The sequence below is a fragment of the Somniosus microcephalus genome, chromosome 5 (genome assembly GCF_052327205.1).
Source record: "Somniosus microcephalus isolate GS21.2 chromosome 5, FLI_Smic_1.0, whole genome shotgun sequence".
Taxonomy (NCBI): Eukaryota; Metazoa; Chordata; class Chondrichthyes; order Squaliformes; family Somniosidae; genus Somniosus; species Somniosus microcephalus.
In genome coordinates, this window is record NC_140991.1 from 38915562 (window position 1) to 38937762 (window position 22201).

The 22201-nt window shown below is 45.7% G+C and overlaps 2 protein-coding genes across 3 annotated transcripts in view; one reads left to right on the top strand and one right to left on the bottom strand.

Moving 5' to 3' along the window:
* Nucleotides 1–22201, top strand: part of rnf32 (ring finger protein 32) — a 66466-nt gene that overhangs the window by 19078 nt on the left and 25187 nt on the right. For both annotated transcript variants that reach the window (XM_085987542.1, XM_085987543.1), the window contains one exon: nt 15865–15973. In XM_085987542.1, the coding sequence (XP_085843668.1) occupies nt 15865–15973 (109 nt within the window). The remainder of the gene's footprint in view (nt 1–15864; nt 15974–22201) is intronic.
* lmbr1 (limb development membrane protein 1) overlaps nt 9871–22201 on the bottom strand; it is a 261948-nt gene continuing 249617 nt past the window's right edge. Inside the window, exon 17 of the mRNA XM_085987540.1 lies at nt 9871–10042. Within this exon, the coding sequence (XP_085843666.1) occupies nt 10035–10042 (8 nt within the window). The 3' untranslated portion in view covers nt 9871–10034. The remainder of the gene's footprint in view (nt 10043–22201) is intronic.

Consider the following 22201-nt stretch of genomic DNA (forward strand, 5'->3'; position numbering starts at 1 on the left):
TAAAAACTCTACCCACGCTTTGGTTTTGGTTTGCTTTCACACATGTGCGTGCAGGGAAACATTTGATCCAATATTGCAATATTTTTGCAACTTGGTGTTTATCGCTGCTTCTTGTTTGCTTTATCGCTCTCTCTCTCCCTCTCTCTCCTTTCATGCTTTTTCTCTCTGCTTTGTATATCTCTAATTTCCTTTTCCTGAGTTTCTGCCATCTTGTGTCTGGACATATATGAGGATCCATATGCGCTTGAACAAAATACTGGCAACTTCCTGAAACTCCCACAATAGTGGCCTTGAAAGTCTTGTGTATTTTTAGGCCCAGAGACACGCAATCGAGGCACAAAGCAAATAAGTGGCCTAAAAGATTGCGTAAGTACTATACCCATGGAGGACCTGTACAGGATTAGCCAAGGAGCAGTGAGGGCCTGCGTTCGGGCGGTAACTGACACCCTGTTCCTGGGGAGTTTAGCAGATTTGGACTGCATGCCAGAGGCAGAGGGCATTAAGGTTCTACAAGATTGCTGGCTTCCCCAGAGTGCTGGGCGTGATTGACGGAACGCACTTGGCACTAAAGCTGCCCTTCAGTACCTGCAAAGCTACATGGACAGAAAGGGCTACCACTCCTTCAATGTCCAGGTGGTCTGCGACTCCTGACTTGCGAATGCGCAGCATGCAGTTGCCCGTCACGATGCATTCATTGCACGCAACTTAAGTCATCGCTGCATGCTTGAGGATGGGGGCCCAGTAGCAGGATGAATAATCAACAAGGCTTCATAGAATAATTGAATGGTTACAGCACGGAAGAAGGCCATTTGGCTTGTCGAGCCCGTGCCGGCTCTCTGCAAGAGCACTTCAGCTAGTCCCACTCCCCCGCCCTTTCCCTGTAGCCCTGTTAAAAAAATTCCTTCAGGTACTTATCCAACTCCCTTTTGAAAGCTGTGATTGAGTCTGCCTCCACCACCCTTTCAGGCAGTGCATTCCAGATCCTAACCACTTGCTGGAAGATGCCTGTGTGTGAATTCTTTTAACATGGGGTGGCCGTTGCACACCAGCTACCACACGTTTATTTCACAAGGGGAGTCTCTGAGACGTTCAACTAGCTCATCGCAAGAATCCTCCTCAATCGCCTTCTCCCAGTGGCTGAAGAGCTCCTTCCAGAGTCGCAATGCGGATTCCGCCCACTAAGGGGCACAATGGACATGATCTTCACCGCGCATCAACTACGAGAAATGCAGGGAACAGCACCAACCGCTGTAAATGGCCTTCTTTGACCTCACAAAGGCCTTCGACACTGTCAACCGTGAGGGATTATGGAGTGTCCTCCTCAAATTTGGCTGCCCTCAAAAGTTTGTCACCATCTTGACTGCTTGCCTGCTTCACGACGACATGCAAGCTGTGATCCTGACCAACGGATCCACCACAGATCCAATTCACGTACGGACCGGGGTCAAGCAGGGCTGTGTCATCGCACCAACGCTTTTCTCGATCTTCCTGGCTGCAATGCTTCATCTCACCCTCAGTAAGCTCCCCACTGGAGTGGAGCTAATCTACAGAACAAACGGGAAACTGTTCAACCTCCGTGGCCTCCAGTCTAGATCCAAGGTCATCCAATTCTCTGTCATCAAATTATAATATGCAGATGACGCTTGCGTCTGCGCACACTCTAAGGTCGAACTCCAAACCATCGTCAACACCTTCACCGAAGCATACGAGAGCATGGGCCTTACACTAAACATCCGTAAATCATAGGTCCTCTACCAACCTGCCCCCCCCCCCCCCCCACAACACAGTACTGCTCCCCGATTATCAAAATCCATGATGAGGCCTTGGACAATGTGGATGACTTTCCATACCTCGGGAGCCTACTGTCAACAAGAGCAGATGTCGATGACGAAGACCAACACCGCCTTCAGTGTGCCAGTGCAGCCTTCGGTCGCCTGAGAAAGAGAGTGTTTGAAGACCAGGACCTCAAACCCGGCACTAAGCTCATGGTCTATAGAGCAGCAGTGATACCCGCCCTCCTGTGTGCTTCAGAGACATGGACCATGTACAGCAGGCACCTCAAAGCACTGGAGAGGTACCACCAACACTGCCTCCGCAAGATCCTGCAAATCCATTGGCAGGATAGGTGCACCAACGTCCGTGTTCTCGCTCAGGCCAATGTCCCCAGCATCGAAGCTTTGACCACGCTCGATCAGCTCCGATGGACGGGCCACATCGTCCGCATGCTTGATACGAGACTCCCAAAACAAGTGTTGTACTCGGAGCTCCGACACAGCAAGGGAGCTCCAGGTGGGCAGAGGAAATGCTTCAAGGACACCCTCAAAGCCTCCTTGAAAAAGTGCAACATCCCCACCAACACCTGGGAATCCCTGGTCCAAGACCCCACAAAGTGGAGGAGAAGCATCTGGGAAGGCGCCGAGAGTCTCTTCGCCGGGAGCAAATGGAAGCCAAGCACAAACAGCGGAAGGAGCGCACATCAACCCAAGTACCCCACCCACCCGCCCCTTCAACCACCGTCTGCCACACCTGTGACAGAGACTATGGATCCCACATTGGACTCATCAGTCACCTGAGAACTCATTTTTAGTGTGGAAGCAAGTCATCCTCAGTTCCGAGGGACTGCCTAAGAAGAGAAGACTTGCTGCATAAAAAGGTTTTTCCTGATGTCGCCTTTGGTTCTTTTGCCAATCACCTTCAATCTGTGTCCTCTGGTTCTCGACCCTTCTGCAAATGGGAACAGTTTCTCTCTATCTACTCTGTCCAGACCTCTCATGATTTTAAACACATCTATCAAATCTCCTCTTAATCTTCTCTGCTCTAAGGAGAACAACCCCAGCTTCTGCAGTCTATCCATGTAACTGAAGTCCCTCATCCCTGGAATCATTCTCGTAAATCTTTCCTGCACCCTCTCTAAGGCCTTCACATCCTTCCTAAAGTGCAGTGCCCAGAATTGGACACAATACTCCAATTGAGGCCGAACCAGTGTTTTATACAGGTTCATCATAGTCTATTGCGATCCTCCCCACTGTTCACTATACTTTCAAGTTTTGTGTCATCTGCAAATTTTGAAATTGTGCCCTGTACACCCACATCCAAGTCATTAATATATATCAAGAAAAGCAGTGGTCCTAGAACCGACCCCTGGGGAATTCTGAGGACAAATTCCTGGAATGCATACAAGATGGTTTCCTGGATCAGTATGTGGAGGAACCAACCAGGGAACAGGCTATTATGTATCTGGTACTGTGTAATGAGAAAGGGCTAATCAATAATCTTGTGGTAAAGGGGCCTTCAGGGACAAGTGACCATAATATGATTGAATTTTACATTAAGTTTGAGAGTGATGTAGTCCAACCTGAAACTAAGGTCTTCAATCTAAACAGAGAAAACTACAAGGGTGTGAGGGACAAGTTGGCCATGGTAGATTGGGAGATTACACTAAAAGGTATGAAGGTGGACATACAATGGCTAACATTCAAGGAAATAATGCATAATTTGCAACAAACCTCTAGGGCATAAAAACCCAACAGGAAAAATGATCCAACCATGGCTAACAAAAGAAATTAAAGCTAGTATTAAGTCAAAGGAGGAAGCTTATAAAGTTGCTGGAAAAAGCAGTCAGCCTGAGGATTGGGATCTTTTTAGAAATCAGCAAAGGGGGACCAAGAAATTGATAAAGAAAGGGAAAATGGAATATGAGCACAAACTAGTAAAAAATATAAAAACGGATTGTAAAAGCTTCTATAGGTATGTGAAAAGGAAAAGACTGCGAAGGTAAATGTAGGTCCTTTACAGTCAGAGACGGGAGAATTTATAATGGGGAATGAGGAAATGGAAGAGAAATTAAATAAATACTTTGTTTCTGTCTTCACGGAGGAAGACACAAAAAACCTCCCAGAAATACGAGAAAACCAAGAATGAGGAACTTAAAGAAATTACTATTAGTAAAAAAAAGTACTAGTAAAATTAATGGGACTAAAAGTCGATAAATCCCAAGGACCGGATGACCTACACCCTAGGATTTTGAAAGAGGTGGCCACTGGGATAGTGGATGCATTGGTTGTTATCTTCCAAACCTCTATAGATTCTGGAACGGTTCCTGCAGATTGGAGGATAGCAAATGTAACCCCGCTATTTAAGAAAGGAGGGAGAGAGAAAACGGGGAACTACAGACCTGTTAGCCTCACATCAGTAGTTGGGAAAATGCTGGAATCTATTATAAAGGATGCAATAACTGGGCACTTGGAAACTAATAGTAAGATTGGGCAGAGTCAACATGGATTTATGAAAGGGAAATCCTGTTTAGCAAACCTATTGGAGTTCTTTGCGGATGTAACTAGTGGAGTAGACAAAGGGGAACCGGTAGATGTGATGTATCTGGATTCTCAGAAGGCCTTCGATAAGGTCCTACACAAGAGGTTGATGAACAAAATTAGGGCGCATGGAATTGGGGGTAATATACTAGCAGGAATTGAGAATTGGTTAACAGACAGAAAACAAAGAGTAGGGATAAACGGGTCTTTTTCAGGATGGCAGGCTGTGACTAGTGGGGTACCGCAAGGATCGGTGCTTGGGCCCCAGCTATTCACAATCTATATCAATGATTTGGATGAGGGGACTAAATGTAACATTTCCAAATTTGCTGATGATACAAAGCTAGGTGGGAATGTCGGATGTGAAGAGACTTCAAGGGGATCTTGACAGGCTCAGTGAGTGGGTGAGAATATGGCAGATGGAATATAATGTGGATAAATATGAAGTTATCCACTTTGGTAGAAAAAACAGAAAGGCAGAGTATTTCCTAAATGGTGAAAAATTGGGGAATGCAGATGCTCAAAGGGACCTGGGTGTCCTTGTACATGAGTCACTGAAAGTGAATGTGCAGGTGCAGCAAGTCATTAGGAAGTCAAATGGTATGCTGGCCTTCATTACAAGAGGATTTGAGTACAGGAGTAAAGAAGTCTTACTCCAATTATATAGGGCCTTGGTGAGACCACACCTGGAGTACTGTGTACAATTTTGGTCTCCTTACCTAAGGAAGGATATACTTGCCATAGAGGGAGTGCAATAAAGGTTCACGAGATTGATTCCTGGGATGGCGGGACTGTCGAATGAGAAGAGATTGAGTTAACTAGGCCTGTATTCTCTTGAATTCAGAAGAATGAGCGGGGATCTCATTGAAGCATACAAAATTATTACAGGGCTTGATAGGGTGGATGCTGGGAGAATGTTTCCCTTGGCTGGGGAGTCTAGAACCAGGGGCCACAGCCTCAGGATAAAGGGTAGGCCATTCAGGACTGAGATGAGAAGAAATTTCTTCACACAGAGGGTGGTGAATCTTTGGAATTCTCTAGCCCAGAGGACTGTGGAGGCTCAATCATTGGGTATATTCAAAACAGAAGCCGATAGATTTCTGACTTGTAAGGGCATCAAGGGATATGGCGATAGGGCCGGTGAATGGAGTTGAGGCAGAAGATCAGCCATGATCTCATTGAATGGCGGAGCAGGCTTGAAGGGCCGAATGGCCTACTGGTGCTCCAATTTCTTATGTTCTTATGGAACACCACTGTATACCTTCCTCCAGTCTGAAAAACAACCGTTCACCAATACTCTCTGTTTCCTGTCACTTAGCAAATTTTGTATCCATGCTGCCAATGTCCCTTTTATTCCATGGGCTTCAACTTTGCTGGCAAGCCTATTATGTGGCACTTTGTCAAACGCCTTTTGGAAATCCATGTACACCACATCAACCGCATTGGCCTCATCAACCCTCTCTGTTACCCCATCAAAAACTCGATCAAGTTGGTTAAACACGATTTGCCTTTAACAAATCCATGCTGGCTTTCCTTAATTAATCCACACTTGTCCAAGTGACTGTTAATTTTGTCCCTGATTATGGTTTCTAAAAGCCTCCCCCACTACCGAGGTTAAGCTGACTGGCCTGTAGTTGCTGGGTTTATTTTTACACCCTTTTCTGAACAAGGGTGTAATATTTGCAATTCTCCAGTCCTCTGGCACCACCCCCGTTTCCAAGGAGGATTGGAAGATTATGGCCAGTACCTCCGCGATTTCATCTTTCACTTCCCTCAGCGTCCTAGGATGCATCCCATCTGGTCCTGGTGACTTATCAACTTTAAGTACCGACAACCTTTCTAGTAACTCCTCTTTATCAATTTTTGTCCCATCCAGTATCTCCTCTACCTCCTCCTTCACTGTCTATGGCAGCATCTTCTTTCTTGGTGAAGTCTATATGCAAAGTACTGATTTAGCACCCTCAGCCATACCCTCTGCCTCCATGCGAATGTCTCTTTTTTTGGTCCCTAATCGGCCCCACCTCTCCTCTTACTACCCGTTTACTATTTATATGCCAGTAGAAGACTTTTGTAATACCTTTTTATGTTAGCTGCCATTCTATTCTCATACCCTCTCTTTGGCCCTCTTTTTTCTTTTTCACTTCTCCGCTGAACTTTATGGGGTCAATTTTTGTTCAGGTGCGGGGAATTGGCGGTTTCCCCGAATTTACTGATTCCGACACGATTGTAAATGGGTCTGTGAGATTGATGCAAATTTAACACCATTGGCCAATTGAATTCCAGCGTGTGGGAAGCCTTGGCAATTGAGTATTTCCAATCAGAAAGTCGCAGAATATGACATGATCATTGCTGCTGCTTTTAAGGTTCAGAGCAAGTCTTGATTCATCTGCAGGCTTCCAACCTTCCACATTAAGATGGCATAGGAGCCTGCAGGAGGAACGGCCAGCAGGAGGACCAGATCTGCGCCCAAATTTGATGAGGCTTCACTGCAGGCATTATTGGATGGTGCTAGGGCCCACAGGGAGGTCCTCTTCCCTTCTTTAGGGAGGAAGAGGCTTCCCAGTCAGACCAAGGCTGTGTGGATGCAGGTGGCTGGTGAAGTCAACTGCTTGGGGCTCACACGAAGAACGTGGTTGCAGTGCAGGAAAAGATTCCATGACCACCTTCGCACTGGAAAAGTAAGTACTGTATGATATTTCCATCACCCTCAATCTGATCCCCATTGCCTTTCCTCACCAGCTCTCAGCTTTAGCAATCTCTTCCTGCACATCCCACTAGACACTCACATCCATGCACCCTTACCCATTCCCTCTCTCTCTATGCTCACATTCACAGAACTATGCCACCATGCAGCCCTCACACTCCCTCTCACTCTGATGCTTTGAACACAACTGACAACACACAGGGAGGGCCCTTGGTCTTGCAACCTCACTCCATCTTTGTCTCCTTCTAAGTATCTATGCTATGCAATCTCTGCACTCACTCCTTCATTCTCACTCAACCTCCACTTGTCTCCCTCATTGCAGGAAAAGAGAGCTCACAACAGGAGAGAGTGAGGCAGGACTGGAGGAGGGCCACCCTCATTAGCCCAGCTCACCCCCTGGGAGGAAGGCGTCCTGGAGATTGCCAGGGCAGACCGAGATGTGGACATTGGGGAAGGACAGGCAGGAGCATCCCCGCAAGCTGGTGACAGAATAGTTTTCCATCTCTCTCATTGGCATTGCATGAGTCGCTGATAATGATTCTGAAGCTACATCATATGGACTTATGATCATCTGCAATATGCAATGTGCATGTAACCTTGGCATCACATCTCTAACTTTTTCCTTGACTCCCCCACAGAACCATCGAGAGCCCCCGTCCCCACTCTGCAGGAGGAAGAGCCTGAGCAGCCAGACTCCTCAGAGGAACCTGCAACCTCTGAGGGCGCAGCGCCATCAGCAATAAGCGCACCCAGCACCAGCGCAGACACTCACACCTCGGTGGGACCTTCGGGACATAGAGTAGAGTTGCCACCTGGTATATCACAGCTCACAAGTGAGCATCAGCAGATTGTGGAGACAGAGACAGCAGTGGAGAGTCCTCGTCGGAGGGTGCAGGACTCTGCCAGCTTGGCTCAACTGCATGTCGACCCTCTGCCTCTGGGTCCATCCGTAAGATCAGAGGTGATGGAACTCCAGGCACAGATGCAGGAGTCTCTGGCAGGTTTTGTCTCTAGGGTCGCTGCGAGTGTGGAGCGAATGGAGGAGTCCATAGCGAACATGAGCAGAGCCTTTGTGGAGTCATTGGCGCAGGAACGCATCACCACGGAAAGGATGGTAACCTCCGTGGAAAGGATGGCTACAGTAGAGGAGAGTATGGCTATGGCCATGGAGTAGCTAAGCCACCAGAGTGTTGAAAACATGGTGAGTGTTCAGAATAGACTGACATCTCTGGAGGAGCGGTGGTCAGCTATTGAACAGAGAAACCAGACCTTCATGGCAGGCCCTCTGAGTAGGACTGCCATTGTAGAAATGGGTCCCCATGACCCCCCTGATGTGCAGCAAGCTGCTCTCAAGCCACTTGCAGGCACTGAGGGGGACCTGACTCATGAGAGGGAGGTTGGTGGCAGACCTCAAGGAAGTGGGGGCTCCTCTCCAAGCGCTCACACTTCCATGCCACGGCAGAGCCCTCGGTCAGAGCCCCGCCGGAGTCCACACCCAACAGAGAAAGAGGTCTCAACCCCTGCACAGCTGCAGGAGCAGCAGACTGCTGGCGAGCCCTCACAGGCTCGCCACCCCAGAGGACACCCGCCAAAGGTGTCGAGACAGGAGCAGCAGCAAAGTGAGTAAGGGGCCTCCACATCTGCTGAAGCCACAGGGGAACCACTACGTAGGAGCACCCATAAGAGGAAAATAAAGCACAAATAGTCACTTGGGTGAAATGCTGTGTATTTTGTGTAAATGCCATCAGTTGTGTGTTTTGCATAAAAATTCTGATGGCAACTTCTGCAGTTGTGGCATGTGTCATTTCCCATGCCTCTGGTAGGTGCCTCAGTTGAGGAAGCGCTGAGTAAGGGGGGGCGAGAGGGGTCTCGCAGGAGGTCACACTGGAGATGGGTGTCAGGCTCCAAACTTCCACAGCTGTGGTTATGCCTTCTAAAAGTTGCCCCAGACCTGAGACAACAAAGTCCTGCCACCTGCAAATAATGACTGATCAAATATCCTCTTTAATGTTGGACCTGCAGCTGATAGTCAGCAAGCCAATAGTGTTCACGCCAGGTTTCACAGGCGTGATCCCCACCAGACGCGTTTTACGTGGGAAAAGGGTTAAACAGGCAAGGGCTGGTTAAAATGGGATTATAAAAGACAATCAGTGCTGTTTAAGAGCCCTAAAGACCAGTCCCGCCTGTTGCAGGCGGGATTGATTCGGGTCAATCAGACACACCTAGGTTAAAGTGGCATGGAGACGGGAACCAGGCGGCGGGGGGGGTCGCGACCACTAGGTTTTGCGATTTTAACCCCCGCACGCCTAAAAGCCCGCCTCACGGCCCAGTGAAAATTGAGGCCTATGTATTTAGCCTGATTCTCAGATGTATTCTTGACCTGATATGTCATATGTGCACTTTTTATCTCACACCTTGCTGCCGTGGCTGATGATGAATTTTAGCATCCTTCAGACCAAAGCGGAGAAAAGGTACAATCAGGTACAGGCGTCCACCAAGCAGGTGGTTGAGAGGACCATTGGGGTGCTGAGGAGCCACTTCAGGTGCTTGGACAGGTCTAGAGGTGTCCTCCAATACCCCCCAGAGAGGGTAGTGAGGCTAGTCGTGTTCTGCGTCCTCCTCATCCTATGACTGAAAGTCTGGATACTGACACACAGGGGTGCCAATCGAAGCAGAAGATCCTGCGCTATAGAACCTGGAGCTAAGGGACGTGGCACGACCGCAGGAGGCATCGCTTTGAGAGGGCAGGGCGGCCAGAGCACGGCCCGTGGCCCAGGCTTTTACCCAATTAGAATCCCCCACAGAGGCTGCAACTAGAAGAAGAGTCAGACACAACTCTCTTTAACTTTAAAGACTGTTTTATTACAAAAATGTTTCATACCTTTAAGTGCAAATTGTTTCAAATAAATACAAATTTTGCATGAAAAAGTTCAACTAAAGTTAAACATTTCAACAAATTGTCAATTGCTCATCATGCCTTCCCTCCATCACTCTTCCCGGCAGCCTTCTCCTGTGATTCAGTCATCTGTGAGAAGGGAAAGGTTTGAGACCATTGAGACTCTTCATTAAAAATCGTCATGACACAGAGTCACCCTTTGCTACTTACCTTGCACTCCCCAACCTCATTCTGAAGGAGGAAGAAAAAAAAATCTCCCACTTTTATAGTCCTCTACCCTAGCACCTTATGGCTCCATCGGTTCTGTTCCAATTACGTTCAAACCACGCTGGACAATTACGCCCATTTTACGTTTGGGCATATGCTAATGAATTGGCAGGAAATTTGAGCGTAACTTGACATCGGCAGAATGGGCACAGGAATGAGCGTATTTTCAGGTCCAACTTCTGGGTTGCCCCGATCCAGGAAATTCCAGGCCAATGGTGTGCATCTTTCATGCAATCTCCAGTTTGTTTTAACTTTCCAGTTACTTGTACCCATATATTGCAGGAATTTTCAAAAGAAATTGCATATATATATGTACCAAGCAACAGTAAAATGAGAACGTGAAAGTTATGCGTGATTGAAAATTTCAGTCACTAAAATTGACAGTACAGTATCCTAACTAAAAGAGTACTTTGTGCTAACTTTGGAACAATCATGGTGGGGGTGCGGTTCCTGTAGTTAAGGGAAATAACAAATGGCTGCATTGGTAAAACTGGTTAATTATTTTCTTTGTATACAGAATTTTATTTATCGTGCTGAGTTCTGACAATCCAGATAAATGATGAAGAATTTCTTCATAAGTAGAATGTAACTGAGTGTGACACTCGTGTTTGTGCAGCTGGCAGCCTAGACTATATACTTTTGGTGTACACCAGGGAAGATTAAGTAGAAAGATAAAATCGCTGCAAATACTGAGCCTGATATCACCATAGCTGTTTTTCAGGCTGCAGCCTGTAACAGGTTATTACTGACTTTGTTTAAGGTTACTTTCCTATCAATCAAAATTAGTACTAATCATGTAGTTCAAGTAGCCTTGTGAATGGGGAGCTCTGCCCACAGACCACTATTTCCATTCATCATCTCGCTGGAGTAGAACTTCATGTCATTTCAGGAGGGGCTTGGCTCAAAATGCTGTCCCCAGGCTGCCTTTAATCAGCAGCAGCAGCAAGCAGCAGCAGAAGACACAGTAGCAAAGGGTGACAGAGAAACTCTGATAACTGCACGGCTATCCTCCTGTATAGTATTTTGGATTATGTGACAATTAAGTAGAATGCATTGTGATACGCAAAGAGTGAAGTATAATATAATTTCATCAACTATACACTTCAATTTGCTACTGAATTCAGGGTCAGAATCGAGCCACAAAGATCTTCATCAGTTGGGGCATTATAGTGTCTGCAGACTTGGTGACAAATGATGAGTATCGATTGAGCTCGTCACGTGCATAATGTCAGATGTTAAGTTCTATCATTGTTTTATCCAGTGGTGTCCCAGCCTGAATTGCTTTGCTTCTGTGCCTCATTGTTCAGTTGAACAAATTACATCCAAGAATTTATTATAGATTAATCCAAACACTTTTGACCCTAAACATTTACCCCTCATACAAGCTTGTCTTAAAACAATGGTTTGAAGATGCTTTCTAGAAATTACACAGCAGCTGGCAAATCCTTGGATTGTTACTGTTCGAAAGGGCGTCCTTGAATCTGGGATGGTGGTGGGGTTGTTCAGAAAAATCACAGCTCCAAAATATATAGTATCAAAGGACCATTTATTTGAGCAAGGAGGTATTTATTTTTACCTCAGAAATTCGGGTCGGGGGCTTCCCGCGGGTGCAAGCCCCCGACCTGCACTTACCTTGCGTGCCGGCAGTTGAGCTGTAGGGCCCCGTGGAATTCCACTCCGGGGCCTGGCCCAGCTACCGGCGCGCAGTGCTTGCGTGTCCCAGGGGCGCAGTTAGTTCGATGCGTCCCCTGGGATCACGTGTGCCATGGGCAGCCAATCGGAGGAGAGAAAAGCCCATTCATAAGTCTTGACAGGAAGACCTGCCAAGACTTATAAATACTACTGCCCCAAAATAGCAGTAAACCTTCAAATAATTTTTTTTTTTTTTAAATCACACTTTTTAAATAAACTATAAATTACATGAAATAACTTCTGTGATAGTAGATTGGCGGTTAGGATCAGATCAGCCATGATCTTATTGAATGGCGGAGCAGGCTTGAGGGGCCGATTGGCCTACTCCTGCTCCTATTTCTTATGTTCTTATTTTAAACAATAATTTAAATTTTTGAAAAAAATAATTTTATATTCTAACGGGGCTAAAAATAAACTTACCTTGCTTAAAGCATTTAAAAATAATAAACCTGTGGAAAAAATGTTTTAATTTTAATTAATTGACCACTTACCTTGTAAAAAGCAGGCCTTATGCCTGCTTTTTACATTTCTAAATTCTAAAGACTTACCCTCCCGGAGAAACCTGTAAAAAAAAAACGTAAATTCAAAGCGCACGCGCAGACTCCCCCGCGCACGCGTTTGACCTCTGAACCCCTGCTTTCAGAGGAACGGAAGTGCCGGTTTCCCGCGCATGCGCAGTGCATGCAGGAAACCGGCACTTCCATCGGGCCCACGCGTGAGTACCCCGTGCGTACTCACCCGTGGAGACCCGAATTTCTGGGCCCATGTGTTTAGGCCTTTTGGTTAGCAATAATCTACTTCACCAGTGTAATATTGAGATCTATAAAACAGAATTTGTGAACACCGTTATTGCTAGAAAATAAAGAGTTAACCAGGTTATTCTGTGAACTATTAATCTTACAAAGAAAATAATTTAAATCAGAACTCTATGCATTTGGGTAATTGGATTGGAATCCACAATGTCTGATCACCATAATCCTTTCATAGAATCATAGGGCCTGAAATTCTAAGACCCTGTTGCACCACCGGAAATCCAATGCTTCCACTGGGCCTAAGGAAGGTATAATGGGCAGATTTACCAGGATGGCCTGGAAACATCCCTAAAAGCACCCCAAAGCTTGGGCTGCCCTCCCATTCCCTCCCCCGCCCCCCAAACCCCAGGAATTTTGGGCCGATAGAACCTTGCAGCACAAAAGGAGGCCAGTCAGTCCATTGCCTCTGTGCTGCCTCTGTGCTGGCTCTCTGAATGAGCTGTCCTTTTAATTTTCTTTTACAAATATTTATCTACTTCCATTCTAAAAGCAATTATGGATTCAGTTTCCACCACTGTTTCTGGTAAGACGTTCTGATGGGTAATTTTCAACTTTGCCACCTGGGCAGTGATCTGGCAAAGTGGATCTTTGTACAACCCACCTCATTTTTGTTCCGCAGGCTGGCAATTCTCTCCGCCAGCTTCCCATGCTGGCGACGAAGTTGAAAATAATCCCACCCTCACACATCTCCTAACAATCTTCTATAGGGAATAAAAAACTCCTGTCCTCTCCCTTCATTTCAATTAAACATAAAACATTGTGTAAAAAATACTCTACAGAGGGATCTTGCTGTAGAGTGGTGGTGGAAGGCTGTTTATTTTATCATTTAATCCAGGCTGGCATTTCAGTGCAATACTGAGGGAGTGCTGCATTGTCAGTGGTGCCGTCTTTTGGATGGGACGTTAAACTGAGGCCCTCTCGGGCAGATGTAGCAGATCCTGTGACACTGTTCGAAGGAGAGATGGGGAATTCTCCCGGTGACACAAAAGCAAACTACTGCAGATGCACAAAATCCGAAATAAAAACAGAAAATGCTAGAGATACTCAGCCGGTCAGGCAGCATCTGTGGAGAGAGAAACAGAGTTAATGTTTCAATGTTGAGTCCAGAAGATCTTTCAGTTAGGCACTTTACAACCTTCTGGACTCAGTGATTTCAATAACTTCAGATCATAACCACTGCTCCTATTTTTGGGGGCAGCATGTGCTGGTAATGGTTCTGCTGTTGCCATTTACAGTTCCTCCAGTCACATCTTTTGTTTCTTTACTTGTCCCATTACCACCCCCTTTTGCCTTGTACTATCATCCGTTTTGTCATTTAATCATTCCTGCTTTCCACTTTATCGCAGACTTTCCTCTTTGTTATTTTCTCCACTCCCCCAGTTCCCTGCCTCCGTACTTGCTTAAAAACTGTTACAACGCTAACTTCTTCCAGTCCTGACGAAAGGTCATTGACTGGAAATATTAACTCTCTTTCTCTCTCCACAGATGCTGCCTGGCCTGCTGAGTATTTTCAGCATTTTCTGAATTCTCCCAGTGTCCTGGCCAACACTTATCCCTCAATCACCATCACTAAAGATTATCTGTTCAATTATTTTATTGCTGTTGTGGGACCTTGATGTTGGCATATAGGCTGCCACGTTTCCCTGCATCGCAGCAATGACTACACTTAAAAAGTACTTAATAACAATAGAAAATGCTGGAAAAACTCAGCAGGCCAGGCAACATCCGTGGAGAGAGAAATAGAGTCAACGTTTCAGGTCGAAATCCTTAAAGGGTTTCGACCCGAAACATTGACTCTATTTCTCTCTCCACGGATGTTGCCTGGCCTGCTGAGTTTTTCCAGCATTTTCTGTTGTTATTTTGGATTTCCAGCATCTGCAGTATTTTGCTATCGTTAAAAAGTACTTAATTGGCTGCAAAGTATTTTGGGATATCCTGCGGGTCATAAAAGGCGCTATATAAATGCAAGTTGTTTCTGTCTTTATCAGTGCAATAAACTGAATATTCGAACTAAAAATATTGGGAAGACCAAAGGCATTGTCTTCGGTCCCGGCCACAAACTCTGTTCCCTAGCCACCGACTCCATCCCTCTCAATGGCAACTGTCTGAGGCTGAACCAGACTGCTCGCAGCCTTGGTGTCATATTTGACCCCAAGATGAGCTTCCAGCCACACATCCGCACCATCACTAAGACCGCCTATTTCCACCTCTGTAACATCGCCCAACTCCGCCCCGCCTCAGATCATCTGCTGCTGACTCTCCCAATGCACTTCTGGCCGACCTCCCATATTCTACTCTCCATAAACTTGAGGTCATCCAAAAATCTGCTGCCAGTGTCCTAACTCACACCAAGTCCCATCGCTGACCGACATTGGCTTCTATTTAAGCAGTGCCTCGAATTTAAAATTCTCATCCTTGTTTTCAAATCCCTCCATGGCCTCGCCTCTCCCTGTCTCTGTAATCTCCTCCAGCCCCACAACCCTCCGAGATATCTGCGCTCCTCCAATTCTGGCCTCTTGAGCATCCCCGATTTTAATCACTCCACCATTGGCAGCTGTGCCTTCAGCTGCCTCGGCCCTAAGCTCTGCAATTCCCTGCCTAAACCTCTCCGCCTCTCTTTCCTCCTTTAAAACGCTCCTTAAAATCCACCTCTTTGACCAAGCTTTTGGTCATCTGCCCTAATATCTCCTTATGTGACTTGGTGTCAAATTTTGTTTGATAACGCTCCTGTGAAGCGCTTTGGGACGTTTTACTACGTTAAAGGCACTATATAAATGCAAGTAGTTGTTGAATAAAAGCACTAAAGCTGGAAATACACAATAAGTTGGTCAGCATCTGAAAGAGGAAGATAGGTTAGCATTTGAAGTGGGGCCCTTCATTAGAACAGCGTTTACAGCTTTTCTTTTTACCTATAAATTTTATTTCCAATATTGCAGTTGCTGATCCTGTAAGAAATGCAGCCCTGTTTTCTCTGTGATCTTTGTAAAGGTTACAGCAGTAATCCAATAAAACTAGCCTGAATATGCTTAAAAGGTATAAATGGAACTAGTGATGCAATGTGACCACTCTGCTTCCAAAATCGGGCATTGTACTCTGATGTAAGATTAAACATTTATGTGATGATCTCTTACTTGAGTACTGGTTTTATGTTGGTTTAACAAGCTTACACTTTTATCTTAGAATTCAAGCTTACTGGCGTGGATATATTGTTCGTAAATGGTACAAGCAGCTGAGGCGCTCTGTACCTCCAAAGGACAGGAAATTACGAAGGAGATTCTATGAAGACAAGGTATGGTGCTAACTTTCCTCCCACCCCCTCCCCCCACCCCCCCCCACCCTTAATTGCTACTGTAAATAAGCTGTGAATTGCAAGCATCTAAAATAGCAGGTTCAGGTGGCACATCAGATTTTGAGTTCAAATCCAGTTCAAAGATGACTGGGTAAAAGATCAGTTTTCATTAATGGTTGTTAAGGATCACAAAGTAAAGGCATTTGGGCAGCCTTCATCTGGTCAAAAGCAACCATGAATACGCAATAATGTCACTAGTTCAGCAGTTCAGCAGTTCTAAGGTAAACGGATTACAACCTACTATAATGGAAGGCGATGTGTTTAGGTAAAGTTTGAAGCAGCATTGTTGTGGAGTGCTCATATAGCACAAGGAAAGCCTATTACAAAGCACTTCACAGTCTATTTTATTTTTGAAAAAAATTACATTATCTTCTACCTAGTTTGAATATCCCTCATTTAAGTGCTCATTTCCCTTCTCCACGCACAATGAACAGCTCTAATAATGTATGTTATTGAGGCAGCCTGTGCCCATCCCAGAGGAGGCTGTTTTGGAGACTGGGCGTGGGGAACAGGATGGTGGGAGCAGGAACTGCAGTGATAAGGTCCAAGACCCAAAAGATATGGGGTGGAAGGGAACAGGCCTGTGAGTAACCAAGAATGGGAATGGGGAAGCCCAATCACAGCTAAGAACATGTGGGGGAGGGGGATCATTGATGGCCTAGAATGGACAGGGGGTGGTCAACAGCAGCTGAAACAATAGGGGATGGGGAACTGCAGCGGTTCAAGAAGGCGGTTCATCACCATCTTCTTAAGGGCAGTTAGGGATGGCCAATAAATGCTGGCTTTGCCAGCGACGCCCACATCCCATCAATGAATTTTTAAAAAAGAAACATTTTATACATTTTAAATTTAAATAAATGTTTTTGGGGTAACATTTCCTGGAAGGCTTAAAAGACCTGATCCAGCGTCACTGAGATGGGAGATTGGGACGTCTCGAAGGTAAGAAGGCAACCACTCCATCAAACCTGGAGAACAAATATTGCAGGAATCAAGATATGAGTAAAATCAACAGGAAAAACATGACATAAATGCATGATGACGATATCATGACAGAAATAGTGAGACAGATAGTGTGACACGATTGTGAGTGGCAGAAAATATGACACAAAAAGTGTTAAAGAAAGTTATTGTTATACAACAGGAAGTTCTGCACAGATGCAAGACGTTTAAAAATAGATATACTTGTAAGTTACCAGGTTAGTACTAAGCAAGTTTCAGTGTTCTTACTGTGTTCTGGAAAATTGAAACCAAAAGAATTTTCTACAATTTCTACAATTAGTGCAGCAGAAAGTAGATTGTGAAGAGAAGGAGGATGAAGCTATTGTTAGATACGTGGTTCTGATGATAGGCTGAGAGTTTGTTTCCACTGTAGGAGGCTTGAAATCCTAGCAAGTGTTTAATTTTTCTTTTCTCCTTTAAGGGAAGCTTTATGGGGAAGCTCCATATAGGCCAGCCAGTGAAAGCCACATGGCTGGCCAGTCCAGGTGGGGTAAGATCTCAGAACTCCCAGGGCAAAATAAAATGACACAACAGTTGGTGACAGCCTTTTACATTGTTGCTCCAGTTCTTCTTGCCTCTTACAACATGGGTTTAAAAACAAAACACAAGTTGAGGCAGTTCTCTGCTCCTCTGGAGGCAATAGTGCAACCTCATTTACCTTTCGGCACTGTCGCCAAAGTGACTAACAATGACAGCACAGTAAAGTAAATGCAGCATTAAAGGCAGGTCCTAATGAATGCATAATGTACAACTGATTTACCTTGGGGACATGGCAAACTCCTTTGCATCTTTGGCAATTAATGATTATTTAAGCTTGAAAGGGCAGCCTGGAGTATATTAATTTAAACCATTGATGAACTGGTGTTATGTTTATAACAGACTGGTGGCACTTGTCACTAACTGTGCCTGCTGTTTAATGGTCCACTAGAGTTAGATTTGAACTCTGATGAAGCTCAGGAATGTTAGATTAAAATGGATGTCCAAGTGTCCTTTGACAGTGATGAAATAATTTTGGAGCAAGTGATCACATTGCTCCTTAAAATTCATTACAGAGAAAGTAATTACACTATTTTAGTCAACATCTTTATCATCAGGGCAGAATGGTGATTCATGTGTCATTCTACAAACGTAACAGTGAGTTAATCAAAGCATTTGTTTAGAGTACCTTGAAATGCATGTAATTTTACAAAGAGTAACGAATACAGTAAGCATCTTAAAATCGAGCCGGCTGACAAAACTGCAGCTTGATACTTTAGATCAATTAGTTCTATATAGTTAGAAAAGGTCGAATGATATTGGAATTTGTGGTTTGGAAACATACCATTCTCGCCTTTAACTGCAGGTTAAATAGCTTTAGACAATTTTACGATTTCTGTTGGTGATACAGTAGTTCCCATTAATCCATTTCAGTTTCTTAATAATTTAGATCAAAGCAGCCCAAAAGGTCATTGGAACTGTGTTATACCAATACCATATACAAGAATGTTTACACGAGGGAGACGCGTTCCTTGGAATGTAGGGTGCTTCGTGGTACAGTTCTTTGATCTTTATCTATAAAATCTTCGTACAAATGTCATGTAATTGAAGTATGGCCATTTATTGCTGCAATTAAATCTATTCAAATGCATCATATTATCAGCAGCTTTGCTGGTTGTATAGATAGTTTTTAAAGGTGGTAAGTTGAGTCATTTGTGAAACAATTTGCTCAGCTTCATTTATTTCCCACAAAAGGGAGGCAGCCTTGTTTCATGATTTGAACAATTTTGATTTAAACCTCACCAAACAGTATAATGGTCTTGAGGTTTGCTTAGTCGGGGAGCTTCCTTTATCACACAGAGATGGCAAACAATCTGTTACTAACTTGAAGTGGTTTTGAACAGTGTGACTGGGAAGATATTAAACCAGTCAAGTCTTATCTTCATTGATATGTTGTAAATTCCTTGCTTTTCAGTTTAGTTTTGAGGCTTACCGTAAGTCAACACATTAGTAACCAATTTGCTGGCATTGAAATGAAAGTTTTCTAAGGTGGGCAAAGTCCACCGACTTGCATTTGTTTGGACTTTAACTCCACAGGCATTGCAGAGTCACCATATTAACTTTTGAATTGATTGTGATGCCGTTTTTCCCCTTCGAAATGGCATTTTGAATTACAATTGTTTCTGTTCTGTCACAGTATAGAATCTTTAGAATTCAAAACAGCACCTGAAAATCGATGAGATAAAAGAATACTATGAATGCTGAATGTTTATGTATCTGAAATAAGAACAGAAAATCTTGGAAGTGCAGGTTGATTAGATAAGAGTTCTGATAAAGGGTTACCGTCAAAATGTTAAGCTATTTTTCTCTTTTGCAACTGCTTGAACCCTCTGCTTCCAGACCCCAGGTTCCTCTACTACGATGCTGCCACATCCTGAATCCTTCAGTGTTAACAAAGCCCTGGTACGTCCCTTCTCCCACTACTGTCAGACTACAGGAATCATCCACAGTGCTACCACACCCCAAGTTCCTCCTATACCCCAGATCACCCTGCAGCACTCCCAGAGCCCTGTAACCCACACAATACAGGAAACTTTGTGCTATCCGGAGGCGAACCGTCCGGCAAGCTCGAGCCACCAGAAAAAATCAGGAGCCGTTTTTTATTCTTTTCGTTTCTTTTCTTTGCTTTTTTTGAACAGTCAAGCTCTGCAACGTCTGTAGCTAAGCAACAGCTTCAGCTAGAGACGCTACAGAGACGCTTGCCGACTGTTTAGAGGCGCAACAGAGTTTGTTGATTCATACGGAGATGAAAATCTCCGATCTCCGTATGTTTCAACATTAGCTCTGGAGTGTACGGCAGTTTTGAGGGAACGGCAGCAGCTCGGTCCCGTCGGTGCCAGATAGCACAAAGTTTCCTGTAGCTGCTAAACTTCACAACCATTTGCCTCCCCAGTACTGCTAAACCCCACTTAGCTAGCTCAGGCCTGCTACATGTTGGCAACTGTTATCTTCCTATTGTACCTTGGGCTTTAAAAAGAGGTAAGAGGTATAAGCAAATATATAGTTAAAAGAACATGGCCTAGAAATTCAGTGGCCTGCGCCACCAGTTTGCGCCCAAAGAGGCCACTCAGAGGCTTTAGCGCCACTGGCCACAACCACCGCGATATTTAGCGGGGCGCTAATGGCGGCGTTAGCCTGTAGCGCTGCGCCGCCACCGATGACATCATCGGTGTGCGCAGCGCCCCACTACCGCCCCGAACGCCATATTAGGTCGCGCCCGCCTCTTCCGCAAATAGCGACCGGTACACAGGGGCCAACCTGTGGCGGTAGTGGCTCTAGTTAAGGTGGAGGTGCGGCCGGCCGCTTTTTCGGCGGCCGCCTGCCCGCACCTCCGTCCCCGGCCTCCTACACCCCCCCCACCCCCCCCGCGGCATTGCCGGCTGTTTCCCGAGAGCCCGGCACTTCTCCTTGGTGCCGGGCTCATTTGCCGGCACTCGCGAGCGGGGATCGCGCTGTTGCAGGCACCTCCCCCTTAACAGTGGGAGGAAGGCCTGCAGTACCGCAGCGTGCACTTTGCGCGCCAATATTCAGTTTCAGCACCCCAAGCGGGGCGCGGGAAGCCTCGTTTAGCGGCCCGCTTCCATTTGGGGCGCAGAAACTGAATATCCCGATGGCGCAAGTGGCTCCGCGCGCAGCGGTAATTCCGGCGCCCAGGCGAGCTTGGCACCCCAAACTGAATTTTTAGCCCCATGACTCCTAATGGGTGGGGAGGTAGGGGGGGAAAGTGACTGCAGTGTCCCCATGCACACCTGTGGTGGTGAAGTGGCCTGTTGACCTCATTGGATTTGACAGTCAGCTAAATTAACTACTTTTAATATGCTCCTTGCAAAGCTGCGGTCTTAAACAATGAGTATTCTGCAGGGAGGCCCGCAGTATTGTGAACATGCAGCGTTTAAAGGGCTGCTGCTCAACTATAAGGTGAGTGCCTGCATTGGAGGGGGGGTGGGGGGCAGCAAAGAAGGAAATCCGTTCATATTTTAGAAAGGTTGAATAGCTTTGAAATATTTGACAACTTTTCCAAAGGCAGTGTGAGGGGGATGGGTGGAAGGAAGTGGTAGGCAAAAAGGAAGGCAAAGGCTAATCCGATGTCAAAGTATGAAATGGGTGTCTATGGGTAGGTGGTGGAGTGGCACTGGCCCCAATCCCTTGGTCAATAGCTGATGAAGTTAACATGCTAGTCCATGAAGTGAGTGCCAGATTGGCACCCCAGGACTCTTCTAGCAGAGGACAGCAGTGCATCATGCCTGGCAGCACGTGATGGCTGGAATGAACATTGTCTACAGTATCTACAGTACCTGTAAACAGATGTGTGGGAAGATGGAACACTAAGGCCGTGGTTTTGTAAATGGATGCGGCTTGGGAGCGGGTCAGCTGGTTTCCGGGTTCTAGTCCTGCCCCCAACTGCATCCGGCCCACGGATGTGATTTTACGTTGATTGGTCTTGTTAAGCCCGCCCTGCAGGCTTGCCAGCCAATTAAGAGGAAGCCAGTCAGATGACGTCATTTGATGATGCGTCATTTGATGACATGTCATCTGCCGGTTTTCTTAAAGAGACCACGCATAGATTTTTTTTGATAGCTCATTTCTCAGTGTTTGACAGCATTGAGGTGCTGCAAACACTGACAATCACTGTACAAAGGTGAGCTCTTGCACCCAGGCTCTCCAATGACTCCCTCCATAGACTAGAACAGATGGCAGCTGCAGGTGAGGTTACAGAAGCAATCTGTCTCTGGTGAGAGAGGTTCTCCCAATGAGGTGGGACTAGACATCCAATTCAAAACTCGTTACCTACAGAAAAGTGTAAATGCATTAAAAATGATTTTCCCAACATTTTCTTACCTCTGAAACTCACCAGTGCACTGGATCCTTCACACCATTGTGCAGCTGTCATCAATGCAGAAACATTACAGCAGACTCACAACACACCACACTTACCTGGTGTGGTGTCCGGACACCGGGAAACTCGAGGCAGAAGCGGCAAAATTGAAAAAGAGCCTGTTAACAACTATCAAGTACCCGTTAACAGGCAGGTAAGTGGCTGTAATCCTCTTCCCGCTGCTAGGTGTCAGGTCCATGCGCAAATTGGGGACCCGACACTTGGGAAGATTGATTGGAGGCGGGTTGACAGCAGGT